This window comes from Myxine glutinosa, chromosome 6, assembly GCF_964187855.1.
Source record: "Myxine glutinosa chromosome 6, kmMyxGlut1.1, whole genome shotgun sequence".
NCBI classification, from domain to species: domain Eukaryota; kingdom Metazoa; phylum Chordata; class Myxini; order Myxiniformes; family Myxinidae; genus Myxine; species Myxine glutinosa.
The window spans coordinates 18,732,316-18,747,236 of NC_136266.1; the positions used below are offsets into that span (position 1 = coordinate 18,732,316).

At 44.3% G+C, this 14,921-nt stretch overlaps 1 protein-coding gene across 2 annotated transcripts in view; it reads left to right on the plus strand.

The window, feature by feature from the left end:
• LOC137429631 (formin-like protein 2) overlaps positions 1-4,146 on the plus strand; it is a 220,863-nt gene extending 216,717 nt beyond the window's left edge. For both annotated transcript variants that reach the window (XM_078779657.1, XM_078779658.1), the window contains exon 27: positions 1,555-4,146. In XM_078779657.1, the coding sequence (XP_078635783.1) occupies positions 1,555-1,667 (113 nt within the window). In that variant the 3' untranslated portion in view covers positions 1,668-4,146. The remainder of the gene's footprint in view (positions 1-1,554) is intronic.
• Positions 4,147-14,921: the final 10,775 nt, after the last annotated feature.

The window sequence follows — 14,921 nt, forward strand, 5'->3', positions numbered from 1 at the left end:
TGCTATATATAATTTTTGGCCCCATGTTAAGAATGACTTAGAAAATTCTCGTATATTCGGTTTTGGATTTTCACAAAAATCTAATCATTGTGTGCTTGTCACACATCCAACCTGTTCACCATTTTTTCCGAATTCGTCCATAACCTTTGACATATCCTGCTCACAGATACACAGACAAACGGGTGAAAACATAACTAAAAATAAAATAATATTAAAATGTACAACGTGGGTAATTAAAATTAAAAAGTGCAATTTAATTATTAGTCTTTTCCATGTTCTCATAATGAAGGTGTTGAAAATTTGACATGTTCAAATGGTTAAAAAAAGAAGCTGTGCCCTGTTTAGGTCTCCGTTCCATCTCCTGATGCCCACCCACGTGTGTGGATAGCAGGCAAAAACAACTTACATGTACATACACACACACATACACACATACACACATACACACATACACACACACATACACACATACACACATACACACATACACACACACACACACACACACACACACATACTCATACACACACACACACATACACACATATACATACACACATACACACACATACACACACACACACACACACATACACACATATACACACACACACACACACACACACATACACATACTCATATACACACACACACACACATATACATACACACATACACATACATACACACACACACACCACACACACACACACACATACACACACATACACACACACACATACACACATATACATACACACATACACACACATATACACACACACACACACACACACACATGCAAAACGCCGTCTTCATGTTGCGAGCAGGCGACGCGATAATGACATTCGGTTTATCTTTCCTGAGAGCATTTCACAAAGGATCGGTGATGGTTTTCCTTTTATACTTTTATTCAGTGACAAAAGTTTATTCCTGAATGGTAGGAATGCATTTTTGGCATATTCTTCCAGAAGAGACGAGTCTCACCAGCATTGCAACCTGATCCAGTGACCACCATGCCACAAGCCTGGCAAACTCATTTGTAAAGGGCTTCAGTGAATTTTTCTCCTTACACCGACGCAACCTGAAGGCCACCAACATGAATTAGCTGATGACTTATGTAGAGAGACTATTTTTCCCCTTTAAAAGCTGCTCAGATTTGAAAGCACTGAGCAATAAAACCATGATTATTACCATGTGGCATCCCACAGAATCGTAAATACAAACGAGGCAAATTGATGAAAGGGGTATTTAGAAATGGAATGCCATTACTCTTTTGGGAATTGGTCTTGAGCTTTTTCTTGTTCGAAGAGTGGACTTTGTTTCCTACCTGTGCTTTCTCATGTTGGAGGCACAGGTTGCTCTTGCATGCCGTGGGATGCGCAACTTTCGTTTCATTTTTCATTTTGATTTCCTCCTTCGTGCCACGACTGTTTTTGTGAAACTTTGCATGGTGTCTCCTTTACCACTTCCCATCTTCTAGCCCAGATATCCCTTTCTAACTTTGGCCCCTCCTGTGTGCAAAACCACCTTTTATCCCTTCCGCAACCCCAGACCTGAGGAACCAGCCGTACATCCGAGGCGATGCCGTCCGCCGCAGTGGCTCGCGCAAGCGTGGCGAGGAGCTCTGCAGCACGCTCGTGGAAGGCTCCGAGTTGCAGCTATGAGGAGTATAGAGTTGCTAGGAAATGGACGTTTTTATGGCTTCTTCAGTATTGAGTAAAGCTTGGTACCTCCTCTTGATGAGGTACCCATGTAGGTTCATTGAATTTTTTTCCTTTTGTTAATCCATTCAATGTTGGTGGAAATTTGCTACGTATCGATCTACTGAATCTTTATTTGATCAGAATTCAGTTGCGTCCTGCAGTTCCCCCCCCCCCCCGACACCCCCCCTCGCCGCCCTCCTGAGTGATTGAGGCAAGGGTGTTTGAAATTTGGTCATAATAGAAGCGCACAATGGCCTCCTCTTTTCAAGGTTTACTATCGATCAAAAATGGGCTTGCACAACATAGCAGACATTCATCAAGTGCATGTAGATGTTGAGAACGTTTACTGCCGACGGTTTTTGCTTTTGAATTTTTCTCATCAATACATCCAATTAGTGTTACCCAATCAGGGCGAACCAAAGGATGCGTTGTGTTGCAGGACGTTGCTCTATTCGGCAGTATCGGCGTTTTGAGTCTTCCATTTATTTACATACCACATTGCAATCGATCAAAAAACAGGAGCGACGTCTAATTCTGTTTAGCGATGATGACCATTGGTGCCATTTTTTGGGGGGTTTTTGCTCACCGATTGTAAGATTGACGCACAAAATGGTCTGACGTTCCAGACGGTATTTTCTTTGCCAAATATCACAACTCACCGAGTTTAAACACTCTTGCTCATCGTCTGTTGTCGTTGCACCACCCGTACTCGGCCATGTCGTTGGACGGTGCAGCTGCCATATTGCTTGATGTCTCATTGTCTCATGGTGTGGTGTCTGGGCCCTAAATAGCTCGACTTTACTGCAGATTCATCAATAAAGAGAGAATAATCTTTCCTGTTTTTATTGTTTTAACGGCGTGGTAGCTCCATGCATTTCTTGTGACCAAATCTATGGATTTGTTGTCTGCACAGACTTTTCAGTTCCAATTTCGATTTCTAATGAAATATTGAGGACTATTTTTTTTTTTTTGCTGAATATTCTTATTTTCCTTCAGTTTTATATAATTCGTCTTGTACATGTATTCTCCTATTCCCACGGGATCATTTTATGTCAGGTCTTGGAAACTTTTGTAAATGACTTTTATCTGAGGGTTTTATTAAATACATTTCCGCGATCGAGACCATCTCGTGGTAAACCCGAGTGTAACTGGTGTATGGAGTCGGAGCATTGCTGAACCGATGCCCGCCCTTGCTTTGCTTTGGTGTATGACTGTTTTACCCATGAATGAAAAATACTCCTATTTGCAATGTACTCTTGCTTTTTGAGGCCTTAGACTTGTTTAGGGCGTGGCCATTTAAAGGGCGTGGTTATTTAAGAGGCGTGGCCTTTGCATGATTTGCATACACAGACGATTTTGGTTTTGCGAGTGTGATGCCGATCTGGATAATGAATGTTGAGATAGGTGGGCAGCCAAATACGTACAATGTTGTAACTACTGATTTCTCACACCTGTATTTTACCAGGAAAGAAGAATTTGTATCGTAGTAACCAGGCAGTTTGTCTTTACGGTGCCATGTTGAAAGGTCTTATCCGAGCTAGAGAAGGAGTTACTACTAAGGTATGCCATGAATGTTCCTCAATTGCTATGCATGGAAAGCACATTTGATTGTAATTATATATATATTTTCTATGGCTGCATATACCATAGAAATCGAGACCACAGGAGAGACGGGGTCTGCTTCACTAAAAATGCCTTTTTGGGGGGGCCGAGGGGTGGGCTGAAACTTTATCTGTACCCCGCTGTCCATTACAGCCCCAGTCGTTGTACTTCATCAATTAGAAACTTTATCTTTGCTCTTCGATTCTTGTGGATGGATCATAAATGTGTACCACTCACCTCTTGGATTTTATGGTTTGCATCCCTGGTTGTTCTCGGGTGATTGCATACAGACACAACGTGATGTAAAACGATGCATCTTCCGTGGCATTTACACAACAATAACTCTTCTGTATGTGGCTTTGGAATGATTTTGGCGTTACATCCTTAATGCCTTCATGCCTTGGAATATAGATGTCCGCCCGAATAAGTGCTCCGAATCCCAAAGGTCGAAAAAGGTTGGAATTTTGGAAATGTTTGGATGGTTTGCAGCAATCTTTACCCCGCCAGAGATTGGGAATGGCAACGCAATCCGAAGTCGTGCCTTCCTAGAAAAAGGCAACAACACGGCCGCAGTATTAGCAACGGTATGTTTCGCCACGTAATGTTTTAGATACCATAACCGCACTCCACGTGCCAAGGTACGATTTGCGAAATGTACAGAGGAGGTTCCATTTTGATATGAATGTACTACCTCGTAGAATATGTGGAATTCCAATGCAATAATGATCATCGATGAATGCTCCCATATTGGGGAAATTGCTGCTTTGCTTGCTCGAATTGTAGAAAACTTTTAACCATGTGTAACGTCAATAAAAAGAACGTCTTTTGTTTACCTCTACTCTTGTGGATTTGTGTGATGATCGAAAAACGAAGTTTAATTGAATGTGGGAGTGTACGAGGTGTGAACTTTGGTTGGGACACTGATGGTGTGTCCTTGCACTCTGGACGTTAATTTTTTGAGTTGAATACAGTGCCTTCAGAAAGTTTTCACATCCCTTGACCTTTTCACGTTTTGTTGCATTACAGCTTGAATTTAAGATAGATTGAATTGAGTTGTTTTTTTGTCACTGATCCACACGATACCCCATAATGGCAGTGGAATTTATTTCTTTTAGAATTTATCTCAAAATAATTAAAAATGCAATACATAAATATTTCATTTACATAAGTATTCAACCCCCTGTGTCATATATCTGAAGGGCGTTGGCAGCGATTATGGCTTCGAGTCTTGTGTATGTGTGTATCAGCTTTGCACATCTGGATTTGGGGAATTTCTCCCATTCTTCCTTGCAGATTTGTTGAAGCTTTGTGAAGTTGGATGGGGAAGGACGGTGAACAGCAATCTTCAAGTATTTCCACAGATTCTCAATGGGATTCAAGTCTGGGCTTCGGCTGGGCCAGTCAAGGGCTTTCATGTTCTTGTTCTGAAGCCATTCCAGTGTTGATTTAGCTTTATGCTTGGGGTCATTGTTCTGTTGAAACATAAATCTTCACCACAGTCAGCGATCTTTTGCACTCTGCAGCAGGTTCTCCTCAAGGATTTGCCTGTATTTTAGGTCCATTAATTGTTCCCTCTTTCCTTACAAGTCTGCCAGTCTCTTGCCCCTGAAAATCATCCCCATAGCATGATGCTGCCACCACCATGCATCACGGTATTGATGCTGTTTGATGGGTGATGAGCTGTGCTCTATTTCCGTCAGAGGTAGCGCATTACATTCAGGCCAAAGAGTTCAATTATCGTCATCAGACCACAGATTATTTTCCTCAAGCTCTGATTCTTTCATTCACACTTTTGAAAACTCCACCTGTGCTGTCATGTTCCTTTTTCTCAGGATTGGCTTCCATCTGGCCACTCTCCCATAAAGCCTAGATTTGTGAAGTGCTGCATAGACTGTTGTCCTTCTGGAAGGTTCTCCCATCTCAGCCAAGGAACTCTGTAGTTCTGTCAAAGAGTGGTTCTTGGTCACCTCTGTCCAAGGTCCTTCTTGCCCGGTTGCTCAGTTTGGTCGGACGGCCAGCTCTATGAAGAGTCTGGGTCGTTCCATATTCTTTCCATTTCCTGACGATGGAGCTCGCTGTGCTCTTCTGAACTTTCAACACTCTATAAATTGTTCTATTCCCTTCCCCAGATCTATGCCTCCTCACAATTCCATCTCGGAGTTCTACAGACAGTTTCTTGGACTTCATGGTCGAGTTTCTGCTCTGACATGAACTGTCAACTGTGGGACGTTATATAGGAAGGTGTGTTTGTTTCTTTATAAATAACGAGCAGAAGTACCCGGCATTGCCGGGTGGGGGAGGGGAGGGGAGGGGAGAAGAGGGGAGGGGAGAAGAGGGGGAGGGGAGAAGAGGGGGAGGGGGAGAGGGGAGAAGAGGGGGGGGATGGGGAGGGTGAGGGGTGGGAGGGGAATGGGGGGGGAGGGGAGAAGAAGGGGAGAGGAAGAGGGGGGGATGGGGATGGTGAGGGATGGGGAGGGGGGGAGGGGAAGGGGGAGGGGGAGAAAGGGGTGAGGGATGGGAGGGCGGAGGGGGAGAAGGGAGGGACCCAGCAGAAGTACCTGGCATTGCCGGGTGGGGGAGGGGAGGGGAGAAGAGGGGGGGGGGAGGGGAGAAGGGTGGGAGGGGAGAAGGGGAGGGGAGGAGAGGGGGGAGGGGGGAGGGTGAGGGATGGGGGGGAGGGGAGAAGAGGGGGGGGAGGGGAGAGGGGGGAGGGTTGGGATGGGAGGGAGGGGAGGAGAGGGGGGAGGGGGGAGATGAGGGGAGGGTGAGGGATGGGAGGGGAATGGGGGGGAGGGGAGAAGAGGGGGGGTGGGGAGGGTGAGGGATGGGATGGGAGGGAGGGGGGAGGGACCCGGCAGAAGTACCCGGCATTGCCGGGTGGGGGGGGGGGGGGGAACGGGGGGGGGCGGGAGAAGGGTGGGGGAGGGGGAAAAGGGAGGGGGAGGGGGGGGTAGGGTGGATGGGAAAGGGGGGAGGGAGGAGGGGGGAGGGGGAGGGGGGAGGGAAGGGGAGGGCCAGTCAACATTGACGTTGCAGTTCTCATGGTCGGGAGAGCAGCACAACAATCGCGACATAGTCCTGCATATTCGCAACAGCACGAAGCGGATTTTTGGAGACACCGATCCTGTGACGTCCTCCAGTACCGGCGTTGCCGGGGCGGGGGGAAGGGAGACTCGTACATTCCCAACCCGTACATTCGCCCTCTCGACTCAAGCTCACTCGGACAAAGGCCTCGCACAAATTACACCGTGAAGGCTCAATGGTCATGTCTATGCCACAAATCACGGGCGCACTGAATTGAAAATATATAGAACGCTCATACTCCGTGAAAAGTGAAGTCGCCGTTGTCGCCATCTTGGTCAGCACGACTCGACCAACTCGCTTCGCGGATCTCGTTTTGTGCGGCAATAAACTGCTCCAATCGGTTACGGAAGGGTTGTGGAAAGACGTTTCACAGCTGTTTCAAAGTCATTTAATTCATATCGCACAAAATCGATGCAAAACACGATCGCATAAAAGGTGAAAAAACGTGTGAGGTTTGACGGGATGGAACATCACATGATCGCTCTGAGCGAATCAGTCTGGCGGCGGGAATGGAACATCACGTGATCGCTCTGAGCGAATCAGCGAGCTGCTCTGGAACCGGCTGAGATTAGCGGGTACTTCTCTGAAATGCGCTGAGGTAAATATGAATAAAAAATATGGATCTCGTCAAATATGGTCTCGGCCATGTTCGTCCCAGGCTCAATGGCTATGTCTATGCCAAATATCAAGTACGTGAGCCTCTCCGTTTAGGAGTCTATCGGTAACATTACACACACACACACACACACAAACTGTGTTTTATAGATATAGATGTCCAATCCATTGAATTGGTCACAGGTGGAGTCCAATCAAGTTGTCGAGACATGCCAAAGATTATAAAAGGAAATTGGATGCACCTGAGCTTAATGTGGAGTGTCATAGCAAAGGGGTTGAATACTTATTGACTCGACATTCCAGCTTTTCATTTTTAATTATTTTAAAAACATTTCTGAAAAAAAGAATCCACTTTGACATTAATGGAGTATTGTGTGTGGATCAGTGACAAAAAAAATCTCAATTTCATCCATTTTTAATTAAGTGTAACACGACGAAGTGGAAAAAAAAAGTCGAGGGGTGTGAATTGTGAAAAAAGACGAGGTGTACCCACAAATTTTGGTTTGATATGCACAAGATGATGCAGCACAGGTGAAAATTGGAACGGTCTTCGGTAGAGTGCATACCTTTACCAGGCTGGACAGTTTCCATTTTGTATCCACTGATAGGCCGGATCTGGATGTGGTTCCGGACTTGAACCAAAATCGAATCGACTTGTTATCGTCACACAGCCAACCTGTCCACCAAGTTTCGTCAAAACCAGTCGACAACCTTTTGAGGTATCATGCTCACAGACAGACAAACTGCGGTTTAAACATAACCTGCATCCATCATTGTGCTGGAGGCAATACAGTACAATCTATTTTGAAACCCTAAAAAGGCTATTTATATGGCAATTTGTCGTGGGAATGGGCCAATTGTAGTGCAGGCTTGATGGGCCAAATGGCTGTTCCCCCTGCACCAAGATCTCTGTGATGAATCATTCGTCCTCGAGTCCATGGGGAAGGATCAGCAGGTACATTGACTTGTCCCTGCCGATTCGGTAGCGGTGGTCGTTGGGTTGTGATGGGCAACGTATGTATGTTTAATGTTTGTTGGGAATACTATTTAAATTTGGACCAGGAACGTCATCAGACGGACTAATTATTGGCTGTGGGTTCAGTTTGATTAATATAAAATCGCTCGCTACTTGAAATGCGAGCATGGGCACCTGGTTTCACATCACCTAGACGTGTTTTCACATCATCTGCTTTCGCCGTTTCTGACAACCTTGGCTCTATATATAAACTTGACATTTTCAATCTGTTCGGTTCGGTTTGCTTCCATCCCCAATTGTCTTCTTGAATTCCATATTTGCCGCAGGTGCACGTGCGATGCAGTACAGGTACGACCCCCTCCATGAGGTTCTCATTGTAGACGATGTACATTCCCAAATGGTAAAAAATAAAATAAAACCCGATTCCACCAACAATCTCAGGCCTGCGGAACATTGGAATCCATTTCCGACGCGTACGATGGGACATTAGACCACTGGACCTGAAATATTCCACTAGGGGTTTCTTGGGGAAAATACGATGAAAGGTAAGTCTTGGGGATGGGTACCATGGAATACGGAGTAGTTCCCACAAAATTCCCATCCCTCCAAAATTTCCATCTCAAATCTGCTTGGTTCGTTCATGTTCAATCATCGGGGGGCAGAGTATGGCTCGTGCTTTCCGATGTACGACTGTGATACACACACCATGACATGGACCACAAGGGTTGGTGCTGCTTCTTGGTACAGGTTATGCTGGGTGGTTTTGCCTTCCGAGCAATTGGTCCGGGCTGGAATTTGGCCAGGGTGCCGGTGATAACTCGCCACCTCATAACGAAGGATACCGTGAGATCTTAAACGTCCACCAACTTTTGCTGACAAGTGACAGACGGGATGGCGATCAACGTTCCCCATTCGTTTTAGTTCCTTTCCCCTCCCCCCCCCCCCCCCATTCCCATGCCCCCTTTCCCCTCTCCCCAAGCCCTCTCCCTCCCACAGATCTCCCGATGTCCCTGTTCTCTGCTATTGTACTTGTGTGCTTCCCTCTCTCTCCCCATCTTGTCTCCCGCTCCCTTTATTGGGGTTATGGATATATTTAGGATTTGACCGGTTTAAGTTTGGTGCTGTATTTGTGTTGTGGTTAGCCTTGTTACCTAGCAACGTAGTTGATGATAAGCTGAATCTACAGTAGTGTTATTGCTTGGTGTTGTTACCTCCCTTTTATCCTAAAGATAGAATGCCTTCAATCCCTGTTGTGCCTTTGGCTGCCCTGAACTTTGATTTTGTAAATTCACTTTCCCTTTCATCTTCGTTTTACCTTTATTAGATTGCATTGGAATATGTTGGACTTTTCCTGGAAATGCATTCCCTCTATCTATCCATAATGCATATCTGCTGGCATAGCCCTTGAACCTTGTACCCAATTGGCCGTTATGCATACAGCTCTGCAGTAGAATACCCTCGGTGCAGTCTCTGCCTTCCCATTCCACCCACCCCCAACGCAGTTGTTCTCAGATCCTGATCTGCTGCCCTTGTTTCTCATTTTGTCTGCTCTTCAGCCTGTCCTCCTCCTTTCGCCACCTGCACATTTATCAGGAAATCTGCTATCACGACTCCCATTCACAAGAAGGGTGAAAAAACCAGATCATCCAGCTTACAAACCAATAAGGTTTCATCCAGTTATACACCATCCTCCTCTTCTTGGACGATGCACCATATCCACCTACAAGGCTTTCATCTGCAGTTTGGTAGAGTAGTACACTCCCTGCTGGGCTGGCTTCTCTGCCTCGCATCTTGCTCAGCTGGCATAGCCTCCAATCTACTTTCTCAACATCAGGAGGGGGAGGGAAGGGGAACGATATACTACATATACATTTTTGGGGGGTGGGGTGGCTTTGACAGGCCCCTCCGTTTTGGGGGAGGGGGGGGGGGGGGAAGGGAAGCAGGAAATTTTTTCCCATGCAAAGAGTGCTTCATAACCTCAGTGTAGCACAAGTAAAAAAAAAAAAAGAAGGAAATTGTAATACCCTCAAGTTCAAGATAATAATACGTTCCAGAAGAAGTAGCCTTACCACCAACTTTGACCGCTTCCGGAATGGTTTTATTATTTGTGTTCAAATGCCTGGTGATTGTTTTGTATTTATTTATGCAAATGTGTACTTGTATATAACTTTAATTAAGGCTTAGGCACTATAAAGCTTCTTTATTTTTTTTAATCCAAAAAACTAATTCTTTAAAAAAAAAAAAAAATTTGGCCTAAAACTCCCAGGCACTCTGAACCTCTGAAAGTTTGAAGAGGATCCGTTTGGGCAACTCTGAGAAAAATGGCGACATGCACAGACACACAGACAGATCAACGGCTCTCTTGTATAGTAGACTAGCAGAAGTACCCGGCGTTGCTGGGCGGGGGAGGAGGGGTGGGGATAGGGGGTATGGGGACTAGGGGGGGAAGGGGGTTCATCACCTTTTCGTTAAATATATGCTGGTGAATGTGGCGTTCATCCCGTTTCTGCATTAAGTGTGATGCCGAACAGGAAGTAGAAGAAAGCGAACTACCAACTTCATACACTTCTGGAATTGTTTGATTTATTTGTGTTCAAATGTCTGGTGATTGTTTTGTATTTATTTAGGCGAATGTGTATTTGTATATGTCATTAATTTTTAAAAGCTTAGGCACTATAGAGCGGTTTTTTTAATTATTAGTATTATTATTAAATTTTTTTTTTACTCCCACAAAAACTTCTTTAAAAAAAAAAAAAAAAAACTTCTTTTTTTGCCTAAAACTCTCCGAGGCATTCAATGATGAACCTCAAAGTTTGACGAAGATCCGTTCAGCCATCTCTGAGAAAAATAGCGACACAGACAAACAGACAGACATCTCTCTTATATAGTAGATACTTCTACTTTCACTTTGTTGACAAAGGACAATTTATTAATTACGTACGTATGGAGAGAAATGTTTCATACCAGGCAAGCAGATCTCTAAATTCTACTCAAACTGCATCAAATGTATATACAAATTGTTTTACTACAAAAGGAAGGCAAAAGTGGAAACTGAAGCATAAAATAAGAACAAAAGCTGATGTAATGGACCCTTGGCTTCACATTTGCACAAGGTCAAACCACAGATAAAACGTGCTTTTGCCAGTTCAGCACAGAGAAGCAGTTCTACCCGCAACTGTGAAATGGCTCTCAGCCAACTCTATACAAACAAGCATATTTCCTTTTGGCCGAGCTCAACTATATCACATGATGCATTTACCCAACATGCTTTTTGGCCATGGCTGTCTCTGATTGGTCCAGAGATGACAAATATTCATTTTTACCCTGACATTCGTGCTTCACATTTCTGTCCTCTGAGATTCCTGTAGTATTGAAAGCTTTGACATTATTGACATCTTCCACGATGAGGCAACATCACAAGGCTTGTACATCTCCTTAAATACAAGTCTAGACTTTTTACCATCGATCCTGCTGTAATGCTCCCTTTTTTTTTCTCTCTCTTTCTCTCTTCTCTCTCTCTCTCTCTCTCTCTCTCTCTCTCTCTCTTCTCTCTGTCTGTCTGTCTGTCTCTCTGTCTCTCTGTGTCTGTCTCCGTCTCTCCTCCAGGATGGTCACGTGTTCTTCCAACAACCCATTCCTGGGTCAATGTCCCAAAATCCTGCCTTACTGCACACTTCCACTCTTTTCTTCCTCTCTCCGGCATCTATAGAACCATCTTTTTATGTTTTCATTATATGTAATTCACCACTCTCTCATACTTTTTATAAGTTCTATGTAAACGAATCGAGAAAAAAGTGTTAGCAATATTTTTATTGTCAATTATTCAAGACATCATCATCATCCTCATCTGATTCATCATCATTTGATACGAACAGTTACCTTTGGGTATCGTCGTTGTTCCCAAAAACTTCACAAAACTTGATGGGATTCATAGAATACTTCCCCTGCACAGTCAACTTATATTTTTGAACGTTTTTTTCTTTGATCCAATATGGCTGCCGGACCCCGTGACTATATTTAGAAATTTCCATCCTAAAATTATATTCTCTAATATAATTGCTGTGTAGATCACGCTCAATAAATTTCAAACTGATAAGACTAAGTGTTGTCCTTGTCGAATTATGACGTCATAATTAAGTCACCAATGATGTCATCATTAACATATCTTATTCCCCATGGGGAGTTGTTTACAATGAGCAACGTTTCAATTTTTCCATTTGAGTTGTTTCAGGGAGGTCGGGGTATAAAGCTTTTTCCAAGATGGCGTCCATACTACGTGACCTATGACGTCATTATGAAGAAAACGTTCGACAGGCGGTGGCTATGGTAAATTATGGTAAATTTTTGTGTCAATCGGCCCAACGGTTGCCGATAAAATTTATTTTTAAAATGCAGACGTGCCGCACGTACGGACGGACGCAACCGAATGCGTTCCGTGATTTTCGCTCCGTGAGCGCAGGGTAAACACATCTCTGTGCAGGTTAAGTTGTTGATTTTACATTTGCAGTGAAGTGTACCAAGAACATACCAACAATTTGGATTAAAAATGACGTCATTGAGATGGAGTCGATCCATGATACCCCTAGCATCTAAAAAATTGGACACATTTTTATTATACATCATTCCATAGTGCCTTATTTTTATACATCATTATTATACATATATTATACATCTATTATACATCTATTATACATTATATTATATACTTATTTTTATAATATACTTATATTATACATCATTCCATCATTCCTCCATAGTGCAAAAAAAAAATGATCTAGTGAATTGGTGTAGAAATAATTTATTGGCATCAATTCCGTTCTATAATTGTGGGATTAAAGGATAGACGTGTGTATAGTCATAGGAATTAAATTAATGGAGTAAAATTATTAATAAAGGATCAAAAATTCGAGTGGTTTGAGGATTCATCTCCAAATCCCACACCTACATGGCACGCCCAACGAACGTGGAACATTTTTATTCTTCACTGGGAAAATAGATGGAAGTGTTGGGAAGGAAACCGTAGTGGGTAAACCTGGGCAAAACTAGTGATTCGTGTTTGTCCAAGTACAAAAAATCTGGCAATTTTTTCCCCTCCCTTCCCTCCACATCCCATAAGTTCCAGCAACATCCATTCACCCCTCCTCTTCTTTCAGTCTGATCCCAAACTTCTCCCACATAACTCTTCTGAGATTCCCCCTTTTGTTAAATACGGTGTAAATAAATGCTCATGGAGGAGGTAAACAACAATGGGCGGCAGATTCACAGACAGATGGGAACAGGGAGGCATGACATCTCACCTGACTGAAGAGGTGAGTAGAAGAGAGTACGAGTGAGCATGGGAGCGTTTGAAGGACTGGAGGGAGTTCGGGTATGAAACAGATGTTAGGAGTTGTTTCCACAGATGAGAAAAGAGGGATGAAAGAATGGAAGTTGAATGTTCAGTGTAGAATTAGAGACGGTGTAAGCTGGTGTGGGATTCGGGAAGAACACTTGTGATTAGGTCAGTTTGGAAGAGGATGGTGGGAAGAGTGTGACCAGAAGCAAGATGATGGAAACCTGCCAATGTATATAATTGTTGAGAATCTGATCTTGGGGACTCTGCCTCCTGCTAAGATTTTCCAATAACATGGGGATTTCATTTTAAAATGCCAAACTTTTCCTCTTTCCTGGAAGCTTGCCTTCGGACAGCCTATTTTAAAGAAGGGTGATCATTCAAACTCTTCCAACTACCATCCTATTGCTCTGACTTTTTTCTTTTTTTTTTGTATACAAGATCGAGGCTCGTGAAAGAGCTAACATTAATCACACAAAAAGTCAAACCGACACATAAAACACAAAATAAGGGGAGCGGTAGACAAGATGGGGAGAGAGGGGGAAGAAAACAAACAATATTTGAGAGCAGGGACATCGAGAGAAATGTGGAAGGGAGAGGGCTTGGGGGAGGTGGGAGAGGTATAAAACATATGGACACTGCAAGGACTTCCAGGAAAGAAATTGGAATTTCAAAAAAGTGTATCTGGGGTGAATTAGCGGGGGTAGAAAAGATCAAGGTTTTGGATGGGGGAGGATAAGAGATGGTGGTGAACAGCTGTTTTAAAGACCTGGAGGGAGGAGTGGGATTGAAGGGAGTGGGGGAGTTTGTTCCAGAGGCGGGAGAAAAGGGGAATGAACGAGTGAAGGTGAGCAGAGAGTCTTGATTTTGGCAGTTTAACCATAAGAGGGTTGCAGGCAGATCTTGTGCGACCTGTAGGAATATTGGGGGGACAGAGCACAGAGAGAGCTGGGGGAGCAAGGCCGGAGAGGAGTCGGTAGAAGACAGAAAGACCACCAACCTGCCTGTGGTGAGTGAGTGAAAGGCCCTCGGAGTTAGCTTCATCGCGGGAGATTCCAATGATTCTGAAAGCTTTGGTTTCAACAGCGTGAAGCCGAGCTAGGTGTGAGGCAGGAGCACCGGCCCAGAGGGGGGAACAGTATTCCATCAAGCTGCGGATGAAAGCCTTGTCTGTGTTGAGGAGCTCAGGTGTGCCAAGGAAGGACTTCGCACGACGGAGGATGCGCAGTCGGCGACTGGCTTTGGCGGCCAGCTTGGATATGTGGTTTTCCCAAGAAAGACATAATGGCAGATAGTGAGACCCAAAAGCTTGAGCGACAGAACTTCTTGGAGAGGATTGTTGAGAAAGTAGATGGGAGGGTTGTCCAGTCGGTCTTTTCGGAGAGACATTGTAAGAGTGTGAGATTTGTCAGGATTGAAAGACATGTTCCACTTGTTTGACCAGTCTGTGATTTTGTCCAGGTCTTCATAGAGTGAGGAGGCTGTAGACTGCCAATCTGAGGGATGAGGAATGGAGCAGCAAAGAGATAGAGAGGATTTTCCAGAGAGTCGGAGAGATCATTGATGAAGACCAGAAAAAGCACTGTGCTCAGAACACTGCCTTGGG